We start from the raw sequence: 16215 nt of genomic DNA, 5'->3' as shown, positions 1-16215 counted from the left end.
GTACAATCAAAGTTAGTGGGGTTATAGATGGACGTAATTTCATTATGCATACCTTTTGAGACAGGAGCTCCAGGAAAAAGGAGGAGAAAATAGATAGCAAGCAGCCAGGACATTCTGTAGGAACACCTCTCCTAGGTTCTGTATCTGCATGAAAGTGGTCGCCTCATAGTGGAGGAAACGAGCTTGTCAGCAGAATTATAGCTGTGCTGGCTGAGGCGTAACCCACACAATCGTATGCATTCAGATATTGTGGTTGTAATGATGGTGGGAGGCAATTAGTCACAAGAGCTTGTTGTTGATCATATTAAAAGCAACAAACCAGACACTAGGTATCAGATAGATTCTTGGCTGTAGAAGACCTACAGCCCCTCTAGAATGCTTTAAGATTTTCTGCTGGTGCCTTAATAAAGGAGTCAACATTATGTTGGTACACCAACTGAGTAATACTGGCCTTTTAAAAGGACGAATAGAGGCCTAGCACTAATATACAATTTTTTTTTTTGGCACCGGGCCTCCAAAATATTATTTTCCGATCCATTTCAACTTGCAAAAGTTTGTAATCTGCTTCCAAGGATTTCATTTATTGTTCTTACCATGGCGAATTTGTATTATATATTAAATTATATATGACAAATTAACTAGGATAGATGACCTATCATGAGGTCAGTATGGCAATGTTAGTTGTCTAGAGTCATTTCCTAAAAGGACTTGTATTTAACCACCACCACCCCTTTTTGGACAGTTTTGGTGTAGGCAGACTTTCAACTGGACCTTTAACAGAAAAGCCAACAACCTGGCCGCCCCTCTCCTGTCTCCTTCTGCTTCTAGAAGGAGGTTTTCCATTGTCTTTTTTTCAAAAAGCAATGCCGTGCATATGTGCTGCCCTAATACATTGAATTTTTTTTTCACTTCCTCAGCCCCTCAACAGAGCCAAGGAAGTGTTTATTTTGCCAATATCCTGAAGTGGCTCCCATTCTTAAGCCACTTCATGACGTGGCATGTAGACAGTGTAAGGGTTGCTATTGATTCATTTCCAGCAATACTGGACATGATCCAAATTGGAGCAATCTATCTGCACTAAAAAAGTGGAGCCCCCTGAGAGGGGCTAGAAAGGTGTAGGACCACCTTTCTGGTGGCAGGTCAGTTTACTCCAGCAAAGATGTCATCTGATTGCCCTCTGTGACAGCAAACCAAAGAGCAGGCTAAATGCCTGCGTAGTCACCCTCTGAGTTCACCTGGTTGAGATGCAGACAGACAAGAGATGCAAATTCCTTAACTTGAGAGTGGTCATGAACCAGATTGTACAGAAAACAGAATTAGATCTGGAAGACAGATGGTAGTTGTAGCCTTCAGAAGTCCGAAACCAGACTGAAGTTCAGTTTCAATTTCTCACCTGCCACATATTCTGAACACAAAAAAACCACACATCAGTCTTCATGGAAGTGCCAGAGTTCTTCAGCGTTGCTCAGATGGTCGAACCAGCCTTGGAAACCACTGACCTTTCAGATGAGAATTACTTTCAGCATCCTCGTTGTCCTCATAAGGTAAATAGGGACAGCGATTTCACAGAGATTTTCACAGGGAGGCTGTATCACCACTGCCTGCCATACAGTTCTACATTCTAGCCTGTGTTGTTTTTACAATCCCCTTATCATCCCCTTTCTCTTGCACCCTTCTAACAATGAAGAACGGCATTGATACAATAAGAGGTGTTCCTGGCCAGTTGAAAGGTAGATCAAGGAGTAGAGATGCAGCATCTGCTGGATGGGGTTGCACTACATCTATAAACACAACGGTGCAACTTAGAGGTGGATCTGTCTCTCACTGTGGATGCCCAGGTTTCAGTAGTGGCCAGGAGTGCATTTGCATAGTTAAAACTAGAGCACCAGCTGTGTCTATTCCTGGAGAGGTCTGATCTGACCACAGTGACACATGTCTTAGTTACATCCCTGTTGGTTTACTATTATGATCTCTATGTGGGGCTACCTCTGCAAAGTGTTTGGGAACATCAGGTTGAAAACATTGCAGTCAGAGTATTAACTGGGACTTGTTACAGGGATCACATAAACACCCCCCGCCTCTTATACAACAGTTCCATCAACTGCCAGTCTGCTTCTTGGCACAATTCAATATGCTATTTAACTGATAACGCCCTAAATAGCTTGGGTCCAAGCTATCTCAAGGTCTGTGTCTTCTTTTATAAGCTTGTTAAGATCATCAGAGGGAGCCTTTCTTGTGGTCCCACCACCTTCACAGATGCATTTGATGGGAGCTCAGGAGAGGGCCATGTCTGCCGCTGATCCCAGACTCTGGAACCCCCTCCCATTGGAGGCCCATCTTTGCTGTCCTTCTCCAAGCAGTCAAAGATCTTTTTCTTTAGGCAGGCTTCCAGTTAGTGACTGTTTGTCTGAGAGGGGTTTTTACATGGATTGTTGTGCCTTGTTCCTTTGTATGTGCTCTGATGTTGATTTTGTTAACTGTTTTACTGTGGTACAGTGGGGTCTCTACTTAAGAACGTCCCTACTTAAGAACAATCCAACTTAAGAACAGCTCCATTTGCTAAATTTTGCTTCTACTTGAGAACAGAAATCCAAGATAAGAACAGGAAAAAAAACCTTTCCTGCTCTTTTTTTAACCTTAGGTCATCTTAGGTTAAAAAAAAATTCTCCCCATAGTGGTCGAGTACGTATTAACCAGTTTTGGTTAATGTACGAACGCACCTCTACATAACAAAAAAACAGCCAGAATGGATTAATTGGTTTTCAGTCCATTCCTATGGGAAATTTTGCTTCAACTTAAGAACATTTCAACTTAAGAACACCATTCCAAAACGGATTAAGTTCTTAAGTAGAGGTTCCACTGTATTTGTTTGATTCTTTGTAATATTTCTATACTTCTTGTTTTTAGCTTTTAACATTGTCTGCTACTGAAGTAGCCTGGAATCCTTTTTAAGGAGAAAGGCATGAGAGAGATCAAGAGATCCTTTTTAAGGAGAAATGCATGATATATGGTATTAGTGTTGCTGAAAATTTGAGACACTGAGACAAACTTAAGCAATAATCTTTATCCAATTCTCTTAGGAAAAAGGTAAATGGGACTTCCTAAGAAAACAATAAACCTACTAAAGCTACATAACAAAACATATGAAAATAAAATAAGTCGGGCGAAGGCAGCGAAGGCATCATCCATAAATTTAGGCAAGCACACACGGGTCTCTGCCTCATTCAGTCAGTCAGCACCAGTGAAGTGTGAGCTTGAGTTGAGAGACAAAACAATTAAACTCTGTTTATAGAGCTTCACTAAAAAAAAGCAACAGGTAAGGCCTTTAAGCACATTAACTCACAATGGGTAGAATGTTGGATCTTGCCATATCCCAAAAAATATCACTTTATAAGATATTCTGAGGAGGCCCTTCTTTCAGTTCCACCATCTTCCCAGGTGGTTTTGGTGAGGACATGAGAGAGGGCCTTCTCAGTGGCTGCCCTGAGCCTTTGGAATGCACTGCCCTAAGAGGCCAGATTGGCTCTCTCCCTCTTATCATTCTGTCAACAGGCAAAGAACTTCCTCTTTAGGCAGGCCTTTAAGCAGTAACTTGTGTCATGAATGCTGGTTTTTAACTTCTTCTTAGGCACCCTTCGGTCTCGAAAGACCATGATAATGTGCTCTGTATGAGTGTCCTCTCCAGAGCACGAAGCCTGGGTAGAAAAATATGGAGGATAGGTTGTTACCCAAGCAGCAAATCCCCCCTCTCCACGTCGCTGAAATAGTCCAGTGGAAAGGCAAGAGCCAATACAATGGTTCCAGCAATGTTGTAGGGGTTGGCGGAATGACATGAACTGCCTCCAGGACTCCGGATTTTGCCTCGAGGTTAACTCCTGAAGCCTTTTCCATCAGTGGATATATCCACAAGGCAGTGGAGGTTTGAAATCGGAGTTTTCCTTCTCCTAGATGGGCTGCCTTCCAAGGCTGACGAGCCCCACCTACCCGGGGTTTTTAACTTACAACTTTTTAAATATTTTTAAATTATTTTAAAGCTCATTTTTAAAATCTTAATAGGTGCTGGGGTTTTTTAATTTGGTATTTTTACTGTGTTTTTAAATCTGTTGTTTTATCTGCTGTGATTAAAAAATTGCCAGAGGATGCTGACCCACTCTTCCACCAACCCTCCTTGGGGGGGGGGGGGTAGGGTGGTGGTGGAATATCTTCCTAAACAGATTTAGAACAGCATGTTCTCTTTGGCAGTCAAAATTATAGCAAATATAATTATTATAATTATTACAAATATAATATGATACTCTTTATCAAAAGTGTTTAAAATGTGGACTTAAAAGTGCAACATAATTTCTGCAATTGCAACTGAAAGGAAATTTAAGAAATGAAAATAAGGAAATCTGATGAAATATATTCAAGTGTATCCAAAAAATATTAATATATCTCAGTACATAATCAGTATTAACAGTAGGCAACTTATTTTTAAAAAGCTAATACAGTATAATATGCTATAAACAGTATGGACAAAATCTAGTTCTAAAGTTGTGTAAGGGCAATCACATATTTCCCATTATTTGAGAATTCAGACTTGCAAAGCCAATTAGCCAGTAGGGAAAGTGCTGTGTTGCTGCCCTTCCATTCAGTTTGTTTTAACTGTCACCTAAATCATACCCACCCCATTGTACAAATACATGACAATTGTATGTTGATGAATTGTACAAGAAAGGAGCTAAATGTGGATCCAGAAGTGTGACATTGACATTATCAGCCTTTTTCTTTAATATGCCCTTTGTTGTTTTATTCCTGAGAACCTAAGGGCCAAACTATACATTACAGAAATCATTCATTCTTAGTGTTGAAATAATGTTGGTATATTAGAGACATGACTGAGATTGCACTTCAGGTCTGAGAAATCAGATTCATAAAAGGAGGAAATTATGGCTGCAAAAAACCAAAGAAACCCACACAAATCAAAGCAAGCTAATCTGCAAAGTATGGGAGGTAGAAGGGAAATGGGCTCCTTCTTATGACAATCACACACAACGGACACTTGAAGAACCTCTTGTTCTAGTAATGGATTATCTGCAATGTATTATTCAGTCCAATTGCAATGCAAGGCTATTGTTTGTAACAGAGCATGGATAAGTCCCTTTTTTTGGATCACCACTCCCAGAATGTCCCAACCAGCATGGCCATATTCTGACTTGCAGGCTGGGCCTGACTCTGGCTATCATAAAGCAGTTTAATTCAAAACAGACTAATTTTGAGCTGCTCTGTTAACATCCTTTTTTTGTGGAGCTGGGAAACAGTTGACGCTAGAGATGAAAAACCTGCTGTCATCGTTCATTAGTAAGTTATCTTATTCACCTGCAACTGAGCCATTTTTTTTTATTTGAAGATTTGCTCCTCTCCCTCGAAACATTCACGGTGCCTCTTCAGATTAACATTTGGTATCCTTCAGTAGTTATAGGTCACAGTGGTTTCTGTCTGTCAGATGGGGATATGGATTCACAAGGGACTGATTCACAAGGACAGTCCAAAAGGATCATATGATAAGGCTAGTTTGTGCTATATAAGGAGTGCATCCACAACTGCTGTTTAAGGAAAATTCAGGTTCAACCCAGTTTTTCCAAGCCCTGAAGAAATGTGATTTTCACGAAGACTGATAAACTGCCTGTTTCTTTCAATCAACTGAAAGTTTTTTTTTCTTGATAATTTTAAAAAAGAACAAGGACATGCAGTGGAGTTAGAAAGTAGATAGCCAGACAAAATTCTTCCCCATCTTATTCTTCTGCATTGCAGTTCTAGATGTCAGTATCCTATGCCAAGGCCATATTTATCAGTATTCATCCGAGAGAGACTGTTAAATCTATTTCCCCCCATTCATACTAAGCTGGAATTTGTTCTCTGTAGGAAGACAAAAAAGAGAAAATGCAAGAATTTCACTGAAAGCAATTGAACTAAACCTGTGACTACATTGAAAAGCTGAATTGGAGCCATTCAGTTTTGCTGTGGCTTGATTTACAGTCTATTTTACACTTACACTGTTGCATAGTGCTAGGGAAAAGGACAATTTTGGAATTTTCTGAAGTTCTTCGTAACATACAAACACATACACATATAACACAGAAGCACCATCTGCTGGAGTTCTTTGGAATTGTTTCTATTACATATCAATTTTATCTCTCTTTTTTTAGTCCATGCAGAGGTAATCAGGAACTAAGCTAGTGTATCAATGTGGCAATAAAGTGATCTAGTGCTAAACGTGTTTGTTTTAAAAAATAAGAAAACAAAACTTTGGGGTGACTAGGGAAAAACACTGCAGGATGCTTCCATTGTTCAAAATATCATGCCCATCCAGTCATATATCCCCTCCTTTTGGAGAATGAAACTGAGTGCATGGGGAAAAGTCCAATCAAATTGTTCCAGCTTGAAAAAGAAGCCCCCAGAGGCAGAGAAAAAAGCTTCACGTCAGGAGCAAAAAAAAGAGAGGGCTCCATTGATTTGTATTGGTCATATTAGTTTTTTAAAAATGTGAATTCATTGATTTTACACCTGCAGCATATCCTGCAATACATCTGTGAAGATTCTCAGTCATCCAGGTGAGGTCATCTGGAAGTTGAGTCATGGCAACTGGACTTCTTTCCTAGAGGATCTGTCCCCAGAAAGATCAGGACCACACACCAGAAAGACCACTGTTAATGACTGTTGATGACCCATGACAGTGGGTGGAGAAAAACTGCAGAAGTAGGGTTTTCACTCACCCCCCAGTCCTTTGTCCATCTAGTGAGCCTATCCAGACCAGGGGGAAGTGAAACCAACATGAAGGACATATCAGGAATCTCCTACCAACTCTCCTCAGACTGAAGAAGCTACTTGGTTGAGTAGCAAAACTTTTCAACCTTATAGGAAAGAAATCTAGTTGCCATGAGGCAACTTCCAGACATATCCTGCAATATTTAACCATGTAATTGCAGCATTAATTTATAGTTCAGTTGTTGGACTAATACATGAAACATTATTTCTACAACACAAAATCTCAAAGGTTTCTTCTATTATTTCTTAGCTACACTGGAAACCTCCAGCCTATACGTACACTCACCCAGGAAGAAACCTGTGGAATTTCTGCTGCGTGGAAGCAATTGAATCTCCTCTCCTGCAGATTTTATTGGAGCCTGTACAAGCAATGAAAGAATAATCTTAGTGACAACATTGACCAAGTTGCTAAACTAAATACAGAGTAAACTGGAAAATATTATCTTTTTTAAAAACCACATGAAGATTGGACCCTTCTGTACTTTACATATTTGACTGATCTGGAGCTGCCCCCTCTTGTGCTTATAGGAAAATAAGAAAGAAAGAAAGAAAGAAAGAAAGAAAGAAAGAAAGAAAGAAAGAAAGAAAGAAAGAAAGAAAGAAAGAAGCCCCTCCTTGAGAACTATTTAAAATCGTATCTAGCTAGAATTACTTTTATATATATATATATAACAAGAATTGCTCTTTTCTAATCTATATATATATATATATATATATATATATATATATATATATATATATATATATATATATATATATACACACACACACACACACACACACATATACATATACATACATACAGTATATTCTTTCCTAAAATAAACTTGTTTCTACTGATTTTTTTTGCCATAGTTGTAGTAAATTTCAAGAGTAAATAAAATATTAGGATGTTGTTATCTTAAGCTCCAAAATGGAAGCTGGAGGCGGCAAAAGCAGAGAATATATATATATATACAGTATATATATAATACACACACACACACACACACACACACACACACACACACACACACACACACACACAGTGGTGCCTCGCAGAACGGTCGCTCCGTAGAGTGACAATATATATATATTCTCCATAGAATATATATATATATATATATTCTCCGTAGAGTGACGAATATATATATATATTCTCTGCTTTTGCCGCCTCCAGCTTCCATTTTAGAGCTTAAGATAACAACAAAATCAGTAGAAACAAGCTTATTTTAGGAAAGAAACCCACAAAGGCAATAACATTGAATGTCTTTACTTTAAGGGGACTGGGAGCTTATTCCACAGATTGGGAGGCACCATCAAGAAGGCCTGGTTCTTTGTTGTTGCCCTTTTAAGCTCTCTTGGTGTGGCCACCAGGATTGGTGTTAGCAGCCTGGATTGAGAAGAGTGAGTGAACTAGGTAACTGTTTTCTGAGAGACTTTCCGACAATTATCAAGTTGCTAAATGACTAAAGCAGTGGTTCCCAGCCTTGTGTCCCAGAAGCCTTCACCATTAGCTGCGCTGGCCAACATTTCTGGGAACTGTAGTCCAAAACATCTGGGGACCCAAGACTGGGAAGCGCAACATTAAGGGCTTTATATAGGTAAGTTATAATGAGCACCTTGAATTGAGCATGGAAACCTAGCCATTGCAGGTGAGTCAAGACTGGAGATATGAACGATTCTACCAATCCCAGAAATCAGTCTGGCTGCTGCATTTTGAATTTTGGATCTGCTGAAATTTTGATACTGTCTCCAAGGGAAGCCCTAAGTAGAGGGCATTACAGTAGTTTATTTTTGGACACCACACTTCAAGAAGGATGCTAGAAAATTGGAACAAGTTCAGAGGAAGATGACAAGGAAGATCAGGGGGCTGGAAACCAAGTCTTATGAGGAAAGGCTGAAAGAACTGGGCATGTTTAGCCTTGAAAAAAGAAGGCTGAGGGGTGATATGATAGCTCTTTGCAAATGTTTGAAAGGCTGACATACAGAGGAGGGGCAAGACCTGTTCTCGATCATCCCAGAGTACAGGAAACACAACAATGGGCTCAAGTTAAAGGAAGCCAGATTTCAGTTGAGTATCAGGAAAAACCTCCTAACTGTTAGAGCAGTACGACAGTAGAACCAGTTACCTCGAGAGATGCTGAGTGCTCCGTTAAACCGGAGGCATTCAAGAAAAACTTGGATAATCACCTAGCAGATATATTTTGACTGTATTCCTGCGTTGAGCAGGGGGTTGGAATTGATGACCTTGTAGGCCCCTTCCAACTTTACTTTTCTATGATTTCTATTATCTATGATTTCTTAAACAAGTAGGGGCACAACTGGGCAATCAACTTCAGTTGACAAAGGATACTTTTGGCCAATATTTGAGCCTCCACAGAGAGTGCTGAGTCCAGGAGTATCCACAAATGTCAAACCCAGTTGAACCAACAGTTTATGCCAATTTGTTCATCTGCTGAACAAGTCTTTGGCACTTCTCAGCCTTGCCTCCTCCTGCAATTGCCTACTCAGAGGCAGTGGCCAGAGGAGGCAGGGCAGGAAAGGTGGGGCGCTGCCTCTGAGTGGGGACCAGAGGAGGCAGGGATGGGAAGTGCTGAACACCTGTTGAGCCATAGGATGAGCTGGCATGAACTGGTCTGACAGTTCTTGGCCATCTCTAGATCCAACCCACGTTTCTCTTGCTCTGAGATTAATTTTTCTCCTTCTATGTCTCCACAGGGATGTTTCCAAATTACTTCCTGAGAAGGAAAATATGGAGCTGCACTCAATCCTGAACTGTTGGTAAAGACGCACCTTTCTTCGTTCTCCAGAACAATGCCAGAAGAATAACCGTGAGTACCACAAGAACAATTACTACAATCAGAATGGAATTGTTTGTCTTTTCTAATCGCAACTCATTGGTTGTGGCGTCTTCAAATGTGATGCAAGAACCACCTGTGAGGAGGAAGAAGAAAATGGGGAATTAATACCTTGGCAAAAATGATATTGATTTTTATAAATTAGACATGTGCAGAGGCCTCTCCAACCCAGTCCATACTGTATCTAACACAGTTCAGGGCCAACCTACTCTCTAAATTTTAAGAGATATTCTGACTCTGAGACAATGATGTTATTTGTGAGTTTCTGCATCTACATAAGGAAAAAAATTCTTATGAATTAGGAGCGGGGGAATGCAAATGGCTATGATAAGGGAAGTGGGGGTGTTATGCAGCACCATCAAATTTGGGGATGTAGACCTTAAATACTGAGTGTAGTGTGTTGTATTAGGACCTGAATATTCTCAACTGTGTGTACAGTCCCTGTGTATACAGCCACTTCTAAAATAATATATTATGTAGAAGAAGGTTGGCTTCCTAGGCACTCAGTAGCACAAATGTCAACAGAAAGTGGTATTTGGAAATTAATACCTGGGAAAAGGAAGACTGATCATAATACTCTAATTGTTGTGACCTATCCCCTCAGGTCAGAAGGCATCCAACATGCTACTGAGGAAGAGCGGAGGACAAGTAGAAGTAGCTCCACAGCTAGTTAAGTGGTTGGGCCAAAGCCGAAAGGATGCTCAGCTGCGGACATGCATGGAAGTGAAAGGAAAGTCTGATGCTGCAAAGGAAAAAACTGCATAGGAACCTGGAATGTAAGATCTATGAACCTTGGTAAGCTGGATGTGGTCAAACAGGAGATGGCATGAATAAACATTGACATTCTGGGCGTCAGTGAACTAAAATGGATGGGAATGGGTGAATTCAATTCAGACAATTACCATATCTACTATTGTGGACAAGAATCCCGTAGAAGAAATGGAGTAGCCCTCATAGTCAACAAAAGAGAGGGAAAAGCTGTACTGGGATAAAATCTCAAAAATGATAGAATGATTTCAAGATGAATCCAAGGCAGACCTTTCAACATCACAGTAATGCAAGTTTATGCACCAACTACCGATGCGGAAGAGGCTGAAACTGACCAATTCTATGAAGACTTACACCTTCTAGAACTGATACCAAAGAAAGATGTTCTTCTTATTATAGGAGACCATAATGCTAAAGTAGGCAGTCAAGAAATAAAAGGAACAACAGGGAAGTTTGGTCTTGGAGTTCAAAACGAAGCAGGGCAAAGGCTAATAGAGTTTTGTCAAGAGAACAAGCTGGTCATCACAAACACTCTTTTCCAACAATACAAGAGGCGACTCTACACATGGAAATCACCAGGTGGGCAATACCGAAATCAGATTGATTATGTTCTCTGCAGCCAAAGATGGAGAAGTACTATACAGTCAGCAAAAACAAGACCTGGAGCTGGTTGTGGCTCTGATCATCAACTTCTTACAGCAAAACACAAGCTTAAACTGAAGAAAGTAGGAAAAACCATTGGGCTAGTCAGGTACAATATAAACCAAATCCTTTATGAATACACAGTGGAAGTGAAGAACAGATTTAAGGAACTAGATTTGATGGACAGAGTGCCTGAAGAACTATAGATGGAGCTTGTAACATTGTATAGGAGGCAGCAACAAAAACCACCCCAAAGAAAAGGAAATGCAAGAAAGCAAAGTGACTGTCCAAGGAGGCCTTACAAATAGCAGAGAAGAGAAGGGAAACAAAATGCAAGGGAGACAGGGAAAGTTACAGAAGATTGAATGCTGACTTCCAAAGAATAGCAAGGAAACACAAGAAGGCCTTCTTTAATGACCAGTGCAAAGATATACAGGAAAAGAATAGAAAGGGAAAAACTCACCTCCTCCAGAAGCAATTCATTAGCCAAATTCACCCTGGGCTATATACCAAAACTAGTTTTCAAATACATTCAAGCCACTTGATAAATATACGATAAATATACTAAGTAAATTAATACTGAATCTGGATGAAATTACTATGTACACATGACAAATGTGGACTTACTGCAAAACAAAACAAAACAACCACCACCACTAGAACTCACCTTGAGGTTCATGAAAGCTATTTGTGTTGTTAAAAGTACAGCAGTATGCCATTTTGCTGTCAGACGAATCAACCAGGAGAGTACTATTGAGAGAGAATGAGCCGTCTGCATTTGGCACAGCCACAAATTTTGATCTATCGGTCAGGTTGGTATTGTACTTGTCAAACCAATAGAGGTACTTTTCTGGATAACCTCCAGTTGCTGTACATATAAGAGTGTCATTCTGCCTTCTGACTTGAGGGTTAGTATACGTTGCTGAAAAAAATATAAAGGTGTTAATTTTTTTAAATTAACAACTTGGGATAAGGGGTACAGAATGTAAAGGGGCATATGAGGGAAGAAAAAAGGAGGGGGAGGGGAACACAAAGTGTACTGACATCCAATCTATTCATGTTGCAATATCAACTTGACTTTCCGCTTTTCTACTATTTGATTGTCCTCCAGGTTTTAACTTACATTTACATCCTAGTTTTAATCTATGTTATTAAAGTACTATCTGGTGACTCAAGCCATTTATATAATAAATCCCATTGTTCAGTTGCCTTTTATATTGGACAGTCTTTCAACACTTCTGATAAGATATTCATTTCTGCCGATTTCCGTATCTTCTCAATAAGTTCCTCTTGTTTCGGTATCACCACCTTCTTCCTATTCTTGGCATAAAGTATTCTGGCTGCAGTGACTATATATGTAACTACGTAGTTCTTTGTCTTACCTATGTTGTCTATATATAATATAATACTCCGTAGAAACAGTTCTGGGGTTAGTGGAACCTTACAAAGCAATATTTTTTTGGTAACAGAGTATGTACACCTATCCAAAATTGTTTCGTCACTCTGCAAGTCCACCACATATGGTAAAAACTTCCCTCATGTGCTTCACCCTTCCAACAAACATTTGACACATTGGTATAAATCTTTGATAATTTTTCCGGAGTCATATGCCACCTGTAAAACATCTTATATATATTATCCTTGAAATTAACCGATTTTGTGAGCTTTATATTATTTTGCCATATTTGCAACCATTGATCACTATCAATATTATGTCCTATATTTTGTGCCCACAAAAAACAAAAAAATTACCAAAACAAAATACAGGTGTTAATTTTAAGTGGGCGAGCTACAAAAAAGCAGAAGAGAAACTATCCTTTTCCTTATGGGGAAAAAGGAGGAAAATAAATGTATAGAGCCTGATGATCCATCCAAATGCCTTTGTACCAGAAACAGAAAGACTAAGTGTGCTGTATTTATCTTGCTCCCACCTTTGCTTTTAAAGACTCAAGGGATATAAAGGTAAAGGTTCCCCTTGACATTTAGTCCAGTCATGTCTGACTTTAGGGGGCGGTGCTCATCCACGTCTCCAAGCCGTAGAGCCAGCATTTGTCCGTAGACAGTTTCTGTGGTCACGTGGCCAGCGCGACTAGACACGGAATGCCATTACCTTCCTACTGTGGTGGTACCTATTTATCTACTCACATTTTTACATGCTTTCAAACTGCTAGGTTGGCACTGAACAGAGGGCCTTATAGGCCCCTTCCAACTCAATTGTTCTATGATTCTATACCTTGAGTGCCTAGTTTTCTTGATATCCATTATTCAGTACTAAAACTGAAATGTTAAAACTGCCTTTTAAAGCAGTAACAGCTTTTGTCACTGACCTCAACCTGCTTACAATCAAACTTGATATCAATCGCTCTTCTTGATGTCAACTGATTTTTGGTGCAAACTTACCAACAACTTTTAGAAACACATATTTTCTTCCAAAATGATTCTCAGCTTCAAGAAAAAAATAGTAATTTCTTTGGTCCAATATTTGTACTTTGTTAATAATCAGGATGGCGGAGTGATTCAACTTCAGTGAAATTCTTCCATGGTCAGAGGTTAACTTTCTGTTATATGTGTTGAGTTCACTTCTTTCAGGACAGGTGGTAGTATTGGCAAAACAGAATTTCACTGATGCATTTCTAATATCTTTAGTGTACTTGCAGATAATGCTGGCAGTTTTTCCACGTTCTGCAACATTTGATTCACATGAGAAACTAGAAGACACTGAGAGGAAAGAGAAGAAATGTCCCAAGTCACCAGTTATTAAGGAAAATATTATTACAGCCAAGGACAAGTGCATGCATCAATCATGGTAGTCTGTGGGTCTGTCCAGGTGGGCAGAAATATCAGTATATGGATTGATGCTGGTATGGTTTGGTTCAAACCAAATGATGGTGTCCACACATGTTTCTATTTAGATCAATCCATCCTGCTCCTTTAAGAGTTGTCACACACTATACTGGCAAAGTACCAGGGCATGTATTCTTTTAGATATGATTCTGTGTGATCCTAATTAGCTCATTTTGTAGCCTCGTAAATGGTTATCCAAATAGATTTGTGGGTGGCATTATCTGAGGTGACATAATTGATGGATTGTGGTATGAAAAGGGGGGATGGAGAAACCCCTCCTCTATTTTCATCTTTTTGAAAGTATTTCCCTAACTGACACAGCAATACCATGCTAGGTTGATGCATTGCTCTTTCAAGATGCCACTTATTTTAACAAACAAAAAGGAAAACCACTGCAGCTGCTGGGCTCTGCCCACACAAGTCAGCACAGCCCCAGCAGAGCTCTGACTGAGGAGAAAATGGGGGGGGGGAGGTTCCCTCCCTTTTGTCTCCCCAGCCTTCACTCCAGCGAGCTTGACCCGCAGCCACTGTCCTCCATTCCTGCCTCCTTACTTGTGAGTAAACTAGGCAAACATACACACAAGTAATCCAAAGATTCACAGGAAAATAAACATCTCCAGTGTGAACGGAAGGATTGCTCAAGTGAGAGATAAAATAGATCCAACACATATAACTGTTTGAAACATAATTATCATTGTGATTTATAATATTTGAAAACAAAGACAACTTCCTTCAAAATCAGAAAGGCAGGCAAAGTTGATTTTTGAGGATTGGGACTGAATTATTTCACTGTCAGCATAGTGTCTCATTACAGGTTTCACACTTTTTCTTCCTGACCCAGTATACAAGTTACCATTGCACACTGAGATTCAGTCTGACCAAGCAAAACAATTAGGGCCAAACACACACACACCTTAAACTTTCCAAGTAAATAAGTATTTCAGTGTTAAAAAATTGGGGCATTCTCCTACCTCTGAAATTAAAGGAAAAAATAAAATAAAGCTCAGAAAATGCTATCTGATGAAATCCACAATTATCCATGAAAAAAGAAAAGCTTACCAGCCTGAATAGAATTTGATGTGTTCAGTAGTAGCAAGACCAGAGGAAAGATGTGGAGGAATGCCATCTGAAAAATGTTAAAATATTGCCGCAGTACCATCCAGGCTGGAAGACTCAGAAAGAACTCAAAGTAGAACTCAGGTCACATCCCCGAGAAAGACAGCATTTTTCACCTGCTGACAAACAGTAACATAAGATATTGTTTCTCTGCTTTTGTTGGTGGTATGCATCAGAATCAGATAAACTGTCTAAGCATAACAATCCCCCCTAGACTAATTTAAATACATCCGGGAGACAGATTTTCCTGCAAAGGTGACAGAAGTGAAACTGGACACAACTGAAGTTTCATCCAGGCTTTGGATTGCTGAAAGTATGACAGTCTTAAGTAACTTTTTCAAATATGGGACAGAAGAGGGAAAAGGGGACTGGGATGAATGATTGATAGGTCCAACCTCCAATCCTATGACACATTTTACAAGGGTCTCTGCAATCACTGTGCTCTGGGTGAAGACTGTGACTTTCATAAAGCAGGCGGCTTCTTTCTTTCTGTTCTTTATCAAAAAGCCTTAAACAACTTTTCAGGCATTATATACCCCTAGCCGTGAAACCAAATATCCAGTGTGGTGTAGTGAACAGAGTGACAGATTAGAACTCAGGAGGCCTGGGTTTGAATCACAGAATCATAGAAAAGTGAAGTTGGAAAGGGCCTACAAGGCCACCAAGTCCAGCTCCCTGCTCAACGCAGGAATACAATCAAAGCATATCTCCACTAAATCTCCACTGAGTCACGGAAACTCACGGGGGGAGAAGAACTGATAAAACCAGTCCTTTAAAATCTCACTTACCTTGAGAGCCCTATTAGGGGCACTATAAATTGGTTCTGACTTGGTGGCACGTAACAACAACAACAGACCTGCAACCATTCATTTCCAGCTATGGTCTGGGGACACCTGTATGAAATGTGCCATTTTCATACAAGGGCCAAAAAATTACAGGGAGAGAGATGTGAATCACTCTCTCTATCCACATTTTTAAATTCCTTTACACTGAACGACTAAACCTCTCCTTGTAGCATTTTTCATGTTTGTTCCTTCATGTTTTCTCTCATTTCCTTAGCAACAGTCTACAAGGAACTTTCAGAGGGTAAATCTCTCTCTCTCCTTCTCTCTCTCTGTGGATACTCTACAAATGTAAAGGTTATTCTTACATTTTAATCTCTGGACATATTCTCTAAAAATGGGATCCTGGAGGACAA

At 39.8% G+C, this 16215-nt stretch overlaps 1 protein-coding gene across 8 annotated transcripts in view; it reads right to left on the bottom strand.

Moving 5' to 3' along the window:
- The window catches only part of LOC110075047 (butyrophilin subfamily 1 member A1), a 55181-nt gene that overhangs the window by 24095 nt on the left and 14871 nt on the right, over nucleotides 1–16215 (bottom strand). For 4 of the 8 annotated variants that reach the window (XM_078385961.1, XM_078385960.1, XM_078385958.1 and 1 more), the window contains exons 2-7: nucleotides 14961–15133; nucleotides 13458–13775; nucleotides 11725–11979; nucleotides 9583–9723; nucleotides 7094–7166; nucleotides 53–5898 (exon numbers count right to left, since the gene is read on the bottom strand). In XM_078385961.1, coding sequence (XP_078242087.1) covers nucleotides 5880–5898; nucleotides 7094–7166; nucleotides 9583–9723; nucleotides 11725–11979; nucleotides 13458–13775; nucleotides 14961–15060 — 906 coding nt within the window. In that variant the 5' untranslated portion in view covers nucleotides 15061–15133 and the 3' untranslated portion in view covers nucleotides 53–5879. Of the gene's footprint in view, nucleotides 1–52; nucleotides 5899–7087; nucleotides 7167–9582; nucleotides 9724–11724; nucleotides 11980–13457; nucleotides 13776–14960; nucleotides 15137–16215 lie in introns of all 8 variants that reach the window. The other 4 variants (XM_078385959.1, XM_078385963.1, XM_078385966.1 and 1 more) reach the window with 4 other exon arrangements.

Source organism: Pogona vitticeps, chromosome 2, assembly GCF_051106095.1.
Source record: "Pogona vitticeps strain Pit_001003342236 chromosome 2, PviZW2.1, whole genome shotgun sequence".
Classification (NCBI taxonomy): domain Eukaryota; kingdom Metazoa; phylum Chordata; class Lepidosauria; order Squamata; family Agamidae; genus Pogona; species Pogona vitticeps.
The sequence above is the reverse complement of the archived record's forward strand: the minus strand, read 5'-3'. Positions and strand labels throughout refer to the sequence as shown.